General features: G+C 48.5%; 4 protein-coding genes and 1 non-coding gene across 5 annotated transcripts; 1 reads left to right on the top strand and 4 right to left on the bottom strand.

The window, feature by feature from the left end:
• Positions 1 to 724: 724 nt before the first annotated feature.
• On the bottom strand, positions 725 to 2417 carry POJ06DRAFT_242265 (ADP-ribosylation factor family-domain-containing protein). Its single transcript, XM_056186207.1, has 7 exons — positions 2057 to 2417; positions 1951 to 2000; positions 1863 to 1891; positions 1775 to 1812; positions 1693 to 1723; positions 1567 to 1639; positions 725 to 1513 (listed from the first exon to the last, which is right to left on the bottom strand). Exons 2-7 carry the CDS (start codon positions 1975 to 1977, stop codon positions 1163 to 1165), a joined length of 549 nt encoding a protein of 182 aa, XP_056047014.1. The 5' UTR covers positions 1978 to 2000; positions 2057 to 2417; the 3' UTR covers positions 725 to 1162.
• Positions 2398 to 2496, bottom strand: POJ06DRAFT_t1. The gene has a single exon. It is a non-coding gene; the product is annotated as a tRNA-Ser (tRNA).
• A 902-nt stretch (positions 2497 to 3398) lies between these two features.
• POJ06DRAFT_204280 (uncharacterized protein) lies at positions 3399 to 8103 on the bottom strand. Its single transcript, XM_056185336.1, has 6 exons — positions 7840 to 8103; positions 7666 to 7774; positions 5990 to 7619; positions 4649 to 5640; positions 4419 to 4603; positions 3399 to 4367 (listed from the first exon to the last, which is right to left on the bottom strand). Exons 1-6 carry the CDS (start codon positions 7963 to 7965, stop codon positions 3456 to 3458), a joined length of 3954 nt encoding a protein of 1317 aa, XP_056047013.1. The 5' UTR covers positions 7966 to 8103; the 3' UTR covers positions 3399 to 3455.
• A 161-nt stretch (positions 8104 to 8264) lies between these two features.
• POJ06DRAFT_242251 (uncharacterized protein) lies at positions 8265 to 12270 on the bottom strand. Its single transcript, XM_056186206.1, has 3 exons — positions 12180 to 12270; positions 11763 to 12114; positions 8265 to 11705 (listed from the first exon to the last, which is right to left on the bottom strand). Coding segments are annotated over exons 1-3 (3657 nt in total). The 5' UTR covers positions 12182 to 12270; the 3' UTR covers positions 8265 to 8402.
• A 654-nt stretch (positions 12271 to 12924) lies between these two features.
• Positions 12925 to 14227, top strand: POJ06DRAFT_279322 (uncharacterized protein; the record flags this gene model as incomplete). Its single annotated transcript, XM_056189801.1, has 7 exons — positions 12925 to 13017; positions 13065 to 13300; positions 13351 to 13397; positions 13426 to 13514; positions 13571 to 13639; positions 13687 to 13962; positions 14021 to 14227. 7 exons carry the CDS (start codon positions 12925 to 12927, stop codon positions 14225 to 14227), a joined length of 1017 nt encoding a protein of 338 aa, XP_056047011.1.
• Positions 14228 to 15387: the final 1160 nt, after the last annotated feature.

Raw genomic sequence — 15387 nt, 5'->3', positions numbered from 1 at the left:
TCCCGTTACGCGGAGTTGTCCGCATTGCAGAGAGTATTGGCAACAAGACTGGAAATGATAATCGTGCAATACAGAGCTATTGCCTTTCTATTTCTCTGCACTGAACCTTGATTGTGACTATTCTTAGACTCGACGATGCTTGATAACCGTAAATATCTGTCTAATTTCAGTCGACCTACGGTTGCCGTTGTGTATGCTGGGCATTGAACCAAAACTCGTCGATCACGCCTCTCTACCAGTCGTCTGCGAGCTGTTGGATGCTCTAACACCCTGAATCTTGTTTCACGGATCACAGTATTTAGGGCAACAAGATGAATGTTTGCTTCGAGGAAACTTGATCTGTGAGGGAATCTATTACAGGAAAAGTATGCAATAACATTTAAGTTCATGCGCAACTGCATACAAAATGGGGCGGGGAATGGGCACGTTCGCATGGACCTGTCTGCCTCATTGCCAATCTCAGAATCGTTGTGACTGTAAAAGCTTCCTATTTGAGACTCTCTACATGGAGATATGGGTGTGACCTTGCTTACTCCACCTCGAGGCTTATGTCTAAAAGTACCATAGTGAATCGAACATAGTACAGCCTCTGTAGCATTATGGAAAGCTACATTTCTGTATCATTGCAAGCTATTGGCATCCGCTTTCAATCTTCTTCTACGGATTCAGTATAAAGAGGTGTCAGCCACCATAGATCGCGTCGAGACTCGAATAATGGCAAGCAGGGGAATTTCAAAATCCTTAGATCATAGTCATTCTAACTAAATTCTAAATGGCAACAGTTGGAAGCGCAATAATGAACTCCGACCGCAAATAATGCACTTGATTCATTTTAAGATACCGCAGATACTATCGAGGTAAGCCAAGCGGAATACAAATACTATTACATGGTGTTGTTACCATTAAACAATCTAATAATACAAGCGAACCTCCATCACATGCGCAACATCACGAAACCGTACCCATCATGTGCGCTGTACCCTCCCTACAGCTAGCTACACAACTAGCATGCAACAAAGTGTCCCCGGAGAAGAATGAATCGATATCATAATTATCAGGACATCCGACATCGCGAAGCAATGGTAATAGAATTCAGGTCTGCAGAAGAGCGACTAGCCATTCTCGTCGTGAGATTTCAATTATAGGCTAGTTTAAACCATAATTACCGCGTCTCCTTTGGTATATTTGCGCTTAGCCAACTGAGACCCTCAGCCAATCCGTCACCTGTTTTCGCTGTACTCGGCTGCACAAACCATATCCGATCTTTCAAACTGGCAAGATCCAGCGCCATGGTTATATCGTTAGGCTTCATCGCATCAGGCAAATCCTGTTTGTTTGCAAAGATGAGTAGTAGACAGTCTCGCATTTCGCGATCGGAGATAATCCTGTGTAGTTCTTGCTTAGCTTCACCTATTCGTTTGCGATCTGCCGCATCAACGACGAAAATGAGGCCCTGAGTTCCGGTATAATAATGTCGCCATAATGGACGGATCTTATCTTGTCCGCCTACATCCTGAGCCAATTAGCGCGTCACACACACCTGGTACATCTCATGCGCATACTTACCCAGACATTGAACTTAATGTTTTTGTAAGTCACAGACTCGACGTTAAATCCAACTGTGGGTATAGTTGTGACACTGTAGATGTCAGCAGACATTCGAGAGAGCAGTCGTACAAAAGAACAACTCACCCCTGTCCGAGTTTGAGCCGGAATAAGATAGCTGGAAATTGTCAATAATGCAACACGGCCTCATCCTACTCAAATCACGTACTTGTCTTGCCAGCAGCATCGAGACCGAGCATGAGTAGTCTTGTCGGTTGGTCAGCAGAGAGCTAAAAACAGAGGATGGAGGCAATTACCTTATCTCACGATTACCAAACAAGCGCGCCTGGAAACATTAGCGAAAAACATTCGCACTCAGCAGATGAAGCGTAAGAGTACACGTACCATGAGGCGCGCCATAGAGTTGCCCATGTTTTAGAACACGGCGATGAGAACTGAAGAGAGATTAGCTGGAGGCAGAGTAAATGTAACACACAACACGAAGCCATACCCGAAATTGATAATTGGTGGAGAGGCAACAGCGCGGAGCCAGCCGTTCAAAAACGACTCCACAGCAGGATGTTAAGTCGAAGAGTATGAGGGGACAATCGCTCTGTGCAGAAATGAGTGCTGTGGCCATTTTGATTCTCAAGCATATATTCCAGGGGCAGACACGAACAAAATAACCAGCGCTCTCCACATTCTGCTCCGTATTGCTCCTTCTCATACTGGGCCTTGTATCAAGGACAATAAAATTAAAAATAACCAATTATTGAACCACTACTCTGTAGCCCACTTACCACATTACCTGAGAGTCCATATAACTAGCAAAAAATAAAAATAAAAACTAATCGTCACGGACAAGATTCGAACTTGCGCGGGCAGAACCCAACGCCTAAACCACTATCAGCAAATAGCAGGGCGTCGCCTTAACCACTCGGCCACCGGGACTAGTACTACTTGCCTGTTAATGGCTAGTCGAGCCAGTGTAGTAGAAAACCCGAAACCCTAACCCTGAAGCTCGTGTCAGTACTAGATTGCATAGATCAAATGTGAAAAGATAGGTTAAAATACCTTGTCCTCGCCTTGAATTGTACGACTTGAAATAGCCTATCGTGTTATATATATAGTATGCAAATTGAAGATTGTGGAAAACCTCAGACTGCTTTCTCCAAACTTGATTCTCCCCGTTAAAATTATGGGTTTGTGCAGAGGATTGGACTGATTGGCTGTTTCATTGCATGCTCTTTAATTTTTTTTTTTATTTTTTAAGTATAGAATGGGTCGCAAAATAATATGCGGCATGATACAATCAATGAGCCTCGATGTAGGTTGGATGCCGTCTGAGCTTACATTATGACTTTGGAGAGCAGCTTCTCCTTCCAAATGAACCACCACAAAAACTGGAAATCAGAGGAGGCCAAATGCTCCGCGGTAAGTGTTCGAATAACGCATTCTAGCACTTGACCTCGAAGATAATCTCTGACCGCAACAATTGATAGCGCATCTCCTAGCGCTTGTGTCATGTTCAGGCATTGTTTGGACTACAAGTCTACAACTTCATATGTAGATTAAGTCGGAACGCATCTAAATAATGACAATAATGATGTGTAGCTGTAGATAGTGAGTAGCATGTATTGAATGTGGATAATATGATTTCATTATGCCATCGAAGTACTGAAGCACTACCTAACACAGTCAGATACGGTTTCGTTTTCAATAGTGTATATGGAACCGGGTTGTCTCAACCCTCTGCGTATGCCATTTAACTACAGTCTTGCAGAAGATTTTTGATATTACTATCTGCATTGCAGACTCGGGAACTCCCCCCCCCCCCCCCCCCCCATATTAGACTTCACATCGCATAAAAGTTTCATTAAAATATGGAATATGAATATGATACAATGATGTTACGCGTTCACCTTACCACTCTCAACCAGCACTTGGTAATCGAGCCTCGCATTCAGCTCCTCGTCAGTGCCGTACTCAACGCGCTTCCACGTCGATATTGTGTGCTTGTCCGCGTCAATCTCGAAGAAGCGAAGCCGCCGGATAAACCCGCCGTACCCGCCATAGCCTCCTAATCCGGCAGCTCCGGCATGGCACAGCCAGATCGCGTGCTCGACATCGCTGCCATCGTTTCGCCGTCCTAGCCGCCGTCCCTCCAGCTCCGCGGTTTGTAATGGCTTATCTTTGTCCGACAGTCCCGACTTGATGTAAGTCCTATCTATCATGCAAAAGTCGTTCACATGATCATGCCCGACAGACACCACGCTCACTCCAATCTCTTCCAGCACAGACCGCGCACCTGTGTTGTACTTTGGTGCTGTCGACGGCTCCCTATATTCGCCCACCAGGGAATTGCTCGTATTCCGGTACTCTGTTAGTGGGATGTGAAAAAACGCCATCGAGAGATGTTTCTTGCCGTTTCCCTCCGACGTGTCGTCCGAGCCTGTGTAGTGAGATGTGTACTGCTGCCGCAGAGGCGTGAGCTGCTCGTAGCTCGCCACCAGAAACTCCAGCTGGCTTTCGTCCAGCCAGTTATAGCCCGGCAACTGTTTCGGGTTCGGTGAGTACTTATGCGTGTCCAAGAAATACAAAGACATTGCCGCGTGGTCTCTATCTTTCGCGAGCACGTTCAGATGATAATTGCCCACCCCTTTTGCAAACTCTGGACCTGACTGTGAGAGCGAATACGGAAGATGTGACGCAATCATCATCAGCTGGGCTCGCGACAGATCGCTTTCGTCGTCGTGGTTGCCGAACGTTATGGCAAACGGGATTGCCCGTTGGATAAAAGGTGCAACAGACTTCAAAAACGCCTAAATCGTACGTTACCACTAATCTCCCTAATTATCGAAGGCCTGACATACCGTCTGAGCGTCAGGTGCAGCGTCGCCAAATATTTGGTCTCCTGTCAACACCGCGAAATCGGGCCTTTCCTCATCCAATAGTCTCTGGACAAAAGCTAGCGTCCGGGGATCGGCCTCACATCCCTCTGCTGTCTCTGGTGGCCACGGGTCCATACATTTTCCGACACCAGTAGATAAATGTAAATCTGCTGAGTTAGGAATTATCAGTGACGCATAACAAATCGACTCACCAGCTACCTGAACAATCTTAAACTTGTTCTCATTATTCAGTCTCAGCTTGACGGCCGGCAGATGCTGCTTGCCACCTAATCGAATTGTGATCCGTGGATGCGCGTTACCACCGACGGCAAGCGATGTATTCCGGTCGCCCTTAAGCGACCATCCGAATCGTGGATCGACAGCGTCGATGCCGTACAACACCTCGAGGTCTGACACGGCAAAATCAGTAGGTTTGCCCAGTTTAAGCCACAGGTTGTGCGATCGACGGACCCATTTGCCTTTGTTGTCTACTTGTAGCTCCTCTGTGCCTTCGTCTCCTCCGTCGGAATCTCGTTTGCGGTCACGGTGGACCGCCTTCTCGACCTCGCCGTCCACTTGATCTGCCGTATCCTCGATCTTGACATGTTTGTTGTTTCGTTCCTTTGTAACGTCAACGACGGCCGGCTCAGGGGACTCCTGGCCGATGTGGACGTCGAGCACGACCACAGAGTCGTCGCTCTCGATATCTTGCTTCGCCACATCCTTAACAAAAACATACGCGCGCGATAACCACGACCGGCGCAGGCCCAAGTCCTTGTCGACCCGTCTATAACTGCGGATCTCACACCACCGCGCACTGAAGGGCTTCGTGACCAACGGACAAACCTTGACTCTAATGTCGCTGATTAACGAGTCGGGCAGGTCGGCGTGGAACTTGTCCTCATGCGGAGTAGTCCACGCAGTTGCAGCAGAAGAGAGGAATTCGGCAGTGTTGGAGAGTGTCGCGCCGGACCGGTTTCCGAGGAGTAGGATGAGGCAGATTGCAAAGCCGAAGACAATGAAGATGCGAGACCGCAGCAGGCGCCTTATAAGCACGAACACACGGCCAACCATGCCGCGCACGACCACGGACGGCGACAGCTGCTGGTACTGGTGCTGATGTAGTTGTCGAGGTTGGACCGGGGCTTGGTGGATACGACGACGGGATGCCACGGTGGTCAATTTTGCAGTAGTATTCAACAGTCTTAATAGTGGCTATAATTGTAGTCGAGCCTGTGAGTGTATGACAATATTATCTACTGCATATACATGCACAGAGGAAATAGAAAACAGGTCGACTCGTTGGCGGTGGGCTGTTTCTACTTAGGCAGCTTCATGCGTGCGGCAGTCGCATCCAGCCATCCGGGGCGCCGGCTACTACAGGCTGATATCTGCGTTCGGGCGATCTGCAGTTCGTGGCGAGCCGCACACGTCTCCAGACCCTATTCACCCAAGTACAAACGTCATGTCTATACATACAACCATCAATTTATATTGATATGTACAGAAGCAAGCATACACTCCGCTATTTGCGACGAACCTCTCCAATCAACATGGGCGCCACGCGCTTCTTCTTCTTTTCTCCATCTATCTCCGTCCATGCCTCACGCTTCACTGCAGTTGTTGACCCCTGCGAAGGCACCGTCTCGTTAGAGCTCGCTATAGCAGGCACCGGACTGATAATTGGCCTTAGCTTCTGTTCGTCCTCTACACTCTGCTCCTCTCTTCCATCTTCCGCCGCTGGAGTCGGCAAGTACGACCCCACATCCAACCTAGATTCATCCTCGTACGGCGCCCCCAGCTCGCCCTTCTCAAACACAACCACCGAGCAAAACCCATCCGTAGACGTCATAAATAGCACCCGTCCATCCACACTCCACGTCAAGTCCGTGAATGTGGCATAGTGTAGATTCGATACCACGCAGAGCGGCGAGGTCTGCTGCGTGTCATATATGAACACAGAGTCCTGCGTGGCTATTGCATAAATCACGCGATACGGCAACGCAAAAGCCTGTCGTCTTCCGGTACTTCCTGCTGGCGTCGTGCTCGGAATCGACGTCGGCGGAGTCTGCAGTGAAGCCGGCGGGTCTTGCGACTCCGACAGCGCCGGAATAGACAGTCCGTCTGCTGCCGACGTGTCAATCGTAATATGTCGCGTCGCCACCTGCACTTCTCTAAGCTTGTGCTTTACTGGCGAGCATTTCACAACAATCGCCGGCTTCTTCAGCGATGGCAAATGCGCCACCGGGGGTCTGTTCAGTCCCGCGCGGGTATAGATGTACACCGTGTTCGTCATCTCCTCCGTCCCCGACGGCGTAGAGTATTTAAACTGCCCCGCTGGAGTGAGCAGTAGGCTTCCATCTGGAGTGAATGTAAGACGCCGAAAAAAAGATGTGAGCCCCTCGTTGTGATATAGCTGTGCCATTCTGTAGCTTAACTTCGGTGAATCCAATTGCCGCACAGCAGGTAATGGCAGTGCTGGTGACGGCGACGGTGATCTGCGCACCTGCGGCGAATTGCCGAACGACGACCGTCGCGAGTGCGTTGACAACGGGGGTGGATTCATTGGTAGTGATATTGAGGATGGAGTACCAGGAGTTGACGCCGTAGGCGACTCTAACGTCTGTGATGATGACGTCGCGGCAGTCGTGATTGCTGGCGGTGGAGGAGGAGGAGCTAAACTGCTCGCCGTTGAAGACGCAGGTGAGTGTGCTGCAGCAGGTTCAACGTCAATTGCGTGCTTCATATTTGGCACTTCTGCTCGCGAAATTTTGTGGTGAGTGTTGAGCACAAATTGACCGTCTTTTGTTTTCAAAGTATAAATGTGTACACTTCTATCCGAACTCTGAGTCGCTACGTACTCATTCAGCGGATCCCACGCCACCCCTTGCACGTAGTGACTATGTTCCGCAATCTGCCGCACACATAATCCAGTGCTTGCCAAATATATCCGCGCGACGTTGTCCATCGAGCCGGCAATTAGATATTGCGAATCCGGTGACCACGCCAAATCGTAGATTTCGGCCATGGACGACCGACACAAATGCTTAATCCGCCATGTCTCCCGGTCATTCGCGCTCTCCTCGGGATCCTCTCCAAACGATCGCCGGCGGTCCTCGCTATCTGATGCTAGCGCCCATAAAATTACATTTCCGTCGTCTCCCGCCGAGGCCAGTATCTCGCCTGTCTGAGTCAGTACTCATTCACCCGGACAAAAAATGAAATGTACCGTTATAATCAAACCGCACGACATTAACCGCCTGTGTATGTTTCGTCAACGTTGACAGGTATGTGACTGTTGGGAACGGACCGGTATCCGTTAGTTCCACCCTCCACATCTGTGATAACCCGTCAATATGCCAAGAACATGTTGTTGACTACTTGAACAAAATCCACAACATACTCTCACATTGTTATCACCGCCTGCAGTGGCAAGCCGACCGTTTCCAGAGCGCGTTGGTTGAAAGTGCGCGCTGTATATTGGCTGGTTGTCGGTGTGCCAATGCAGCGTTAGCGCGTGTGCCTTCATCTTTTCTCGCAATTCGCGTCCAGTAGATTGATCTCGAAATGATCTCAATGAATAGAACAGAATATCAATGCCTATATACGAGTCATAACTGGAAATTCCTGTGTTTAACTGCAGACTCGGTATTCCACTGATTAAGTGACGGTCGAGTAACCCAACGCGAGAACACGAAGACGGGTATTGTACTATGAGGGCGGGGAAGTCGCGCACTTCTCAGACCACCCGTGCACATCCTGGCACGGACGTGACGCGAGTGAGTGGATGCCGAATCTTCGCCACAGCCAGCAAAGCAATATTGTACACGTATACATTAAATGCAGTACATTCATACACTATAACTATACACAATTTACATAAATTTTACCAAATACTATGCCCGCGAAATACATTGATCATCCTGTTAATTGCGTCTATGTTTTATATCTAACCTATCCATCCAACTACTGCTTCTTCTTTACAACCAAATTCTCGGCGTTCCGCTCATCATGAATTGCAATATCCTTTGGCTTGTAATCCGAAAACAGCGACTTTAATCCGAGCTCAATGCCCCAACTGCAGCCATAGTCCAAAACCATTGCTACGCAAAGCTTGACCCGGAAATCGTAAGTCATTGGCACCAATCTCATCTTCTCGTTCAACTCTGGCATGATTTCACACGCACCCGCCAGAGCCAAAAGACCCGCGCCAGCAAGCCCATAGTACATCGCCTTGTTCTCCGAAATGTTCTCTCGGAATGGACGCCCCTGATAGTTGACTGCAAATGTCGAGACCTGCTGTGCCAGTTGGAGAAGGTAGATCGCTGTATTGAGAAGTGATGGCTTGAATTCAGCCTCAAGGTCAACGTCCTCCTCGCGCGGCTCGAGAAGGTAAACGTGATACGTAATATAAACAAGCGTAACAATGTGGATCGCGAATTGTCCGAGAATCGAGCCCATGATGTAAAAATTGAAGATACCTGGCTGTGGTCGTTCCTTTGACAACTTCTCGACTGCCTTGGCGCGTGAAATCGAAAAGAAGCAGACAGACATGAGCATACCGGAAATAGTAGCCTGACCATCACCAAACTTAATACCAGCGAGATACAATACCGAAAGCGAATACGCGGAGATCAAACAATTCAGAGCCAGAATCTTGTACATCTGAATTGTGGCCACGAGCGTGCATCGCCCCTGTCGAATAATGTGCGCAATAGTATTAACGTTTCCAAGCTTAGACGTGAACGGCGCGGCAACGGATGCATCACCGAGCTTCAAGGTCGGGGCCTCGCTGTCATCCTCCTCATCGACCATGCTCATCATCTTATCTGCAAACGAAGCAGCCGTCTGCGCCTGTGGGGCAACGTTCGGATTCGCAGCACCTGTAGAGTACGCAGCCTTGATGAGTTCTTCGTCCACTTTACCGCCTCGCTGCTCGATCGCCTTCCGGTAGTGGGGATTATTGGGACCTGGAGGGTACAAATGCGCAATCACAGGAGGCACCGGCGGGATCTTTCCACCCCATCGCATCATCACGTCGCGCTGCTTCTCGTATATCTGCTTCATCTTCTCATTTCTCGTGTTCTCAGCGATCTTTTTCAAGCTGTCCTCAGTACCGTTCAGCAAGGCGACACCAATATGAGCCTGCTTGAGCGCACCGACGTCGTTAGTTCCATCACCGCACATAAGAGTGGTGTAGCCGCCGTCCTTCAACTTCGTGAGAATGTATTCCTTCTGTGAAGGAGAAACTCGAGCCCAAATCCAAGTGTGTTTGATCAACTCCCAAACATGGTCGTACTCCGTGAACTTCGCTAGGGCGTAGCCAGTCATGCAGATATCGTACTTGTCGAAAATATCAGAACTGATAGGTTTGGTGGGGTTGACAGGAATAACAGTCGTCTCGTCCACGTTTCTCCAGACAAGATCGTGTTCACCGCCATCACTGCCTTCCTCAGGCGCGTCCAGAATCAAGACGTCCCGAGCGACAATCTCGACTTCGTATGCGACATGAACAGCGGTCAACGGATTATCTCCGGTAATCATAACAACACGGTGACTGGATTCATTCAACATCTTGACGGTAGCAATCGCATCGGGCTTAAGAGGACAGTTGAAAACCAAAAATCCGGCGAAGTGAAGTTCTGACTCAACATCTTCACGCACTAGATTGTTTATCTTGTGGATACTCATCTCGTCCTGCAAAAATTTATATCCTAAGGCCAAAACACGGCTACCACGCCGCGTAAAGTACTTGTACGTTTCCTCATATTTTGCGGGAACAGTTTTGAGCATTTTTCGAATGGTTTCGGGAGCACCCTTGGCGCTGACAAATGTCTTGTTGCTGCTAGTTGCGACACTAGATGATCGCTTCAGCGCCGAGGAGAACTGGAACCGTCGTAGGATACGGACCTTGGTTTGTGGACCGCTCTTGTTGTTAGACTGCAGAGCGTCGTTCTTTCCAATAGACCATCCTAGCGCTTTCAATGTAGCCTTTTCCATAGGGTCACCGACGATCTCGCCCTCATCAAGCCGAACCAGAGCGTGGGCAGTGGCGAGGACAAGAGTGGTGTTGTGCCCGACCTGGTTGACATCAAGAAGATCGGTAGGCGACGAAAGTAGCCCGGCGATACCCTCGAGGACGAGGTCTTCGCCTGTTAAAGTGCCCGTCTTGTCGAAGCAGCACACATCGACCCGTCCCGCAAACGGGATCCGGAACGGCTCAGTACAGTAAATCGCGAACTTTCCCAGTGCGCCAAGAGAACTGTTCACAGCGAGAGATAGCTCCATAGGCAGTTCTGGAGGAACAACGGACGTGATGATAAGGATACAATCCAAAAGCAATTTTGAGCGTTTGCGGTCGACCTTCACACCCTCCGTCCAGACATACCAACTGGCAGCAATCGCAAATATGAGCAAGAAAAGGATGAAGAACAAAGCTTCGACATTGCCGGCACCTACACGTTCTGTGGAGAAGATCATCGTGCGAACAAGACTACCCTGACTAGTTTCAAAACCAGTTTTCGTAGCCACAGCGAGAGCACCTCCATCAGGAGCAGGCGGAACATGCGATTCCGCAGCAGGTGTTATCTGCAACACCTTGGTGCCGCCGTACAAAATCGCGTTCTTGTCTAATCCCTGAAGGTCAAGACCCTCATCACCAGGACGAAGGAAGATAGATTCCTTCAACAACGGCGTAGATTCACCGGAAAGCATGGCCTCGTTGACGATAGCAGAGCCATTGACCAATACCAAATCACAGGGAAGGCCCGAGTCGTCCTTGGTTCTGACAATCGAAACCAAGTCGCCGGGAAGAAGATCTGTGGTCTTAATCTCCGTCCACGCGCCCTGTCTGTACACATATATATCGTACGGCTGGATACCCATTCCCCGGAACTCGATCATAGTTCGTCGGCGCTGATAAACGACTGTCGACTCGAAAGCTACAAGCATGAAGAGAGTGAAGAGCGAATAGTACCATAATTCGTCCATAAGCCAGAGCCCGACGCAAAAGACCTGAAAGACGAAGAAGGGCGCGACGGCGTGCTCATAGAAGAGTTCAGTAAATGTAGGGACTGGAATATCGAATCTGTTCTCCCCATATTTCTGAGTCAATAGATCGATTTCGTCGACGCCAGTTGACCGCTGGAAATCTTTGATCAAGCAACTGTTATCTATTGGGTACAGGGGCGGACTAAACGTCTTCGTTTCGGGATCGTAAATAAACCTCCGCTTCTGAAACAGGAAAGAAAGTTCCTCGTGGTCATGAGACTGTCATTCTGGTCACATTGTGCGATCATGAGTATCAGATTGTGGCACACGACTCACCTTGACGTGTACGAGAGGACAAATCGCCGGCTGTCCAGCATTCGCCACCGGAATGACACGAATAAGCTTCGCCTTCTCAGGATCTGTAGCCTTAGTGGAAGTAAACAGCGTGTTAACCCTGACGCTCCAATGGGTCATGAGCCAGAGTAGCATCTGGAACGACACGATTGAGCCGAGGAATACGAATGTCCATTCTGAGCCGTTGAGATAATCCTCATACCGGAAAAAATAGAAATAGCCAAAGAGTGGGTACAAAAAGAAGAACGGCCAAATGAATGTCTTCAAATATGTTGGCAGTGGATCGTGCAGCGAGGCATCGGACACGCCCTGATTAGGGACAAGTGAGGACGGCCTGTACTGTGTCAGTTCTCACCCAATCGCACATGAAGTTCAAATATCAACAAAAAATTTTCATACATTGCAGCACTTATTCCTTCCAGGAAACAGAATTACTCAGACGAACCTGTCACGGTGCTGCTGGATGCCAATAGATTGCTGACTGGGAAGACGACTCGTGAGGACACCGAACAAGTTTCGAGAGCGATTGTGATCCGGAGTAGAAACGAGATCACATCCCGCCACTTTTTTCACCAGCGCGTTCTATAGTCTGTGATCAGTTCGTGATCCATACAAGTGCCAGATATCCAGTTTGCTGAACCTAAGGGTCTAGTATATTCGATTCAAGCATACGTACAAAGGGTTTGGTACCGTCAGCTGATCCAGAGTATATATGGGACGTAGCGAGGTCTGATAGAAGTTTTATAACCCGTGAGCCTTCTTAAACGTAATAACTAGAAGAGCCCAAAATTGGCAGCGAAGACTTATTGTCGAATTGACATGCACAACGCATAACTCGGTACATCCCGTGGCATAGCCACGTTGAAACCATTACGCAGGTTTTAGGTTTCGACTTCGACCATTCTGAGATATTGCAATCCTGAAACCAGCTGATCTGCATTCTTCAGACTGATCGTAGATGTTCCTCATATTAATGCGGGTGTTAAACAATCTTGGTCGTGTTGCCGCCTCACACTTGCTCGACTCCGCAGCCATGATCTACCCTAAACCGCGACAGCCTCATTCCACATTGATCTCCCACACTATATAAATGCTTAGCGTTTCCGCAACTTACATGTTAGGTGCTACATTTATTCTCTGAAAGATGGACACAATAGTTGCTGGATCGTCTACGAACTCTCGCCGATCATTGTCGCGTTCGAGAGTATCGACAACCACGCGAAACCGTCCCACTCCCGTCAGCAACCTGGCAGACATGCACCGCGGGAACGTATTAAATCCGAGAGTTTGGCGGAATTCACTAGATCGCCAACTGATGACACGTCAGTCACGCTGACGACGGATATGTCTCTGCAGAAAGTCGAGAACGCGCTTTCGGATTACGGGAAGGGGCTTAGCCTTTTGAAGCATAATCCACCGGAACAGCGACTAGACGTCCATCTGCCTTACTCTGAGTATTTGAAATTGGAGGAATGCTGGTCTAAGATAAGATCGGCGAGAAACATTTCAGAGGATCAGAGGTATTAGCTTTTATGTTTGGTTTCATGATGGTAGCTAACCCATATTGCAGGTATCCGTATTTGGCATACAACACTGTTGCTCGAGATAGTGACTGTGGTTACTGTACCACGTGATCTCCACGAAGTTCCAGCTGTTGAGCTCGGATCCACGATCTTGACTGGTGCTCGGGGATATCTCTCTAGTCATGGAGCTGAGAGCTTAATTAGCACTATTGTCAATGCTGGATCCACTACGACCATGGGAAGATATGGTGGGTACGCGAAGACAAGAAACAGGCAGACGGCACAATCAAGTATAAGCGTCCTGGTGCCCAGGCTAAAGTCATGATCGCTATTGAGGTCGGATACCGTGAAGACTATACCGCCCCGCCCTTTGTCGGGACAAGGACCTGTGGATCGAAGGGCAACATGTTAAGGTCTGTATACTGGTATGCCTTGATGAATCACCACGGTTTCGAAATCCCGATACCCGGTACGAGCATGTCACAAACGTCGATGTAGAAATGGATGCAATGGCTCGGTGTGTGGCTAAAAGTGAGGAAAGGGATAGCTCGCAAAGCTACTATGGTCAAATCAAATACCGCGGTCACAGGTGGGTTGGAGACTTGACCAAAGCATTCATTGAAGTGTGGCGAGCCAACAAGAGACAGCCCGCCAGATACGTGAGTAGCGTTATTAGTGAATTTCTGGTGGTCATACGTGCTCACATTTTTGATTTAGCAGCTGATTCAAAACGCGTGGTCCTCTAACCGTCTCCCAAAGTCTATTGGCCTTAAAATGAGTGATTTTGTTCCAGGTGAGGACTTGGAAGTCGCCAATATTCCGGACGGCAGTCTTTCCTTTAATGGAAATTTGTATCTGCATATACTCAGAACATCCATGGGGAACACGGCGGAACAAAGATATCACGGGTTTATTTCGGGCTAATTTTCCCTATTCCAATGGAATCATGAATCCTGGAAAGACGGACCGATAATCAACATTTATAATGTGTCTAGTAGTAAGGAATCCTAGTTGGCCAAGAAGGCGCAATAAGTTCGATCTTTGACAGGTTCACTGATTGTCGGGAGTTGAACTAGATGGCAGTGCGACTTGCTTTCTCGGTCTCGACGATCCTGCACTCGCAAAGCAATATCAGCCTCGTCGCGAATAAAATTTGCATCGGTCTGATCCAGGACCAGGTTGGAGATGTACTGCTTCTGGTGACATACAGTTCTCAAATATATAATGAGCGTTGCTTCTTAGACTGCTACGGGTACGGCAGGACTTGAATTCGTCTGGACGTCGTGTCATCAGCACTGTCTACAATATGGCTCGTCAGCTTGGTGTATTGTATCGAGTTATATCAACGAGCTGCTATATAAGCGCGGCGATTAATTGCCATCGGTGGTATGAATATTTGTGTGTACATTGGCGTGAGGTTATACGATATGCTTCATAATCTGTTCGTGATCGCAAGTGGAATTCCTTGTCGGATAAGAGGGGAAAGTTATATTGCTACAACAGCTGACCGAGGATAATAAGACAGCTTGATTTCAGGTTCGCGCATTAGAGAAATATAGTTTTAGATGTAAGGGACCTAGATATTGACACGCATCATGATCTGCCGTTGCACTTTGTGATCGTTGAAATCGGCGAAGAATATCATTACCGATAACGCGGCGACTGACAAACGGCGGATTTTGAACTTAAATACATATGGGCTTGCGGGATTTGGATATGTGAAGTTGGTTGGTCGCAAAAAAATCGTATAGTTACATAGGCATTTGAGTGATCTAAACCCTGCCTGATACACCTAATCTTGATGATATTCCAAGGACAGAGGTTTCCTGTAGCGGGAATTCCCCGCTCGTGCACAGGTTGCGCCTTGCTCCGCCAGCATGCACTAAGCGCTAAGTTCATTTTTTACCCGAACCCGGAATCTTCCCTGTTTGTGCGCGAGTAAAGCATGCGCAAAATTTGGCAGTCCACGATCCACTAGCCTTCGTATAATCGTAGGTGCGATTAGACACGTTCCTGCCTAGCAAGTGCAAATCAAACGTTGTATTTAGAAACGACGCAATTGTTGTACGGGGCGCGGATGAGTT

This window comes from Lipomyces tetrasporus, assembly GCF_029532465.1.
Source record: "Lipomyces tetrasporus strain NRRL Y-64009 chromosome Unknown POJ06scaffold_1, whole genome shotgun sequence".
Taxonomy (NCBI): Eukaryota; Fungi; Ascomycota; class Lipomycetes; order Lipomycetales; family Lipomycetaceae; genus Lipomyces; species Lipomyces tetrasporus.
Note: the sequence above shows the minus strand (reverse complement) of the source record. Positions and strands in the feature narration are given on the sequence as shown.

Bases quoted from the DNA above. Each gene is read 5' to 3' on its own strand.
- POJ06DRAFT_242251 (XM_056186206.1), bottom strand. The intron at 11,706-11,762 runs GTGAGTCGTGTG...CCAGAATGACAG, and splicing joins GTCCTCTCGTACACGTCAAG to TCTCATGACCACGAGGAACT.
- POJ06DRAFT_204280 (XM_056185336.1), bottom strand. From the start codon at position 7,965: ATGAAGGCACACGCGCTAACGCTGCATTGGCACACCGACAACCAGCCA. The intron at 7,620-7,665 runs GTACATTTCATT...TGACTCAGACAG, and splicing joins CGTGCGGTTTGATTATAACG to GCGAGATACTGGCCTCGGCG. The intron at 4,604-4,648 runs GTGAGTCGATTT...CTAACTCAGCAG, and splicing joins TAAGATTGTTCAGGTAGCTG to ATTTACATTTATCTACTGGT.
- POJ06DRAFT_242265 (XM_056186207.1), bottom strand. From the start codon at position 1,977: ATGGGCAACTCTATGGCGCGCCTCATG. The intron at 1,640-1,692 runs GTGAGTTGTTCT...TGACATCTACAG, and splicing joins CGGCTCAAACTCGGACAGGG to TGTCACAACTATACCCACAG. The intron at 1,514-1,566 runs GTAAGTATGCGC...TAATTGGCTCAG, and splicing joins ACATTAAGTTCAATGTCTGG to GATGTAGGCGGACAAGATAA.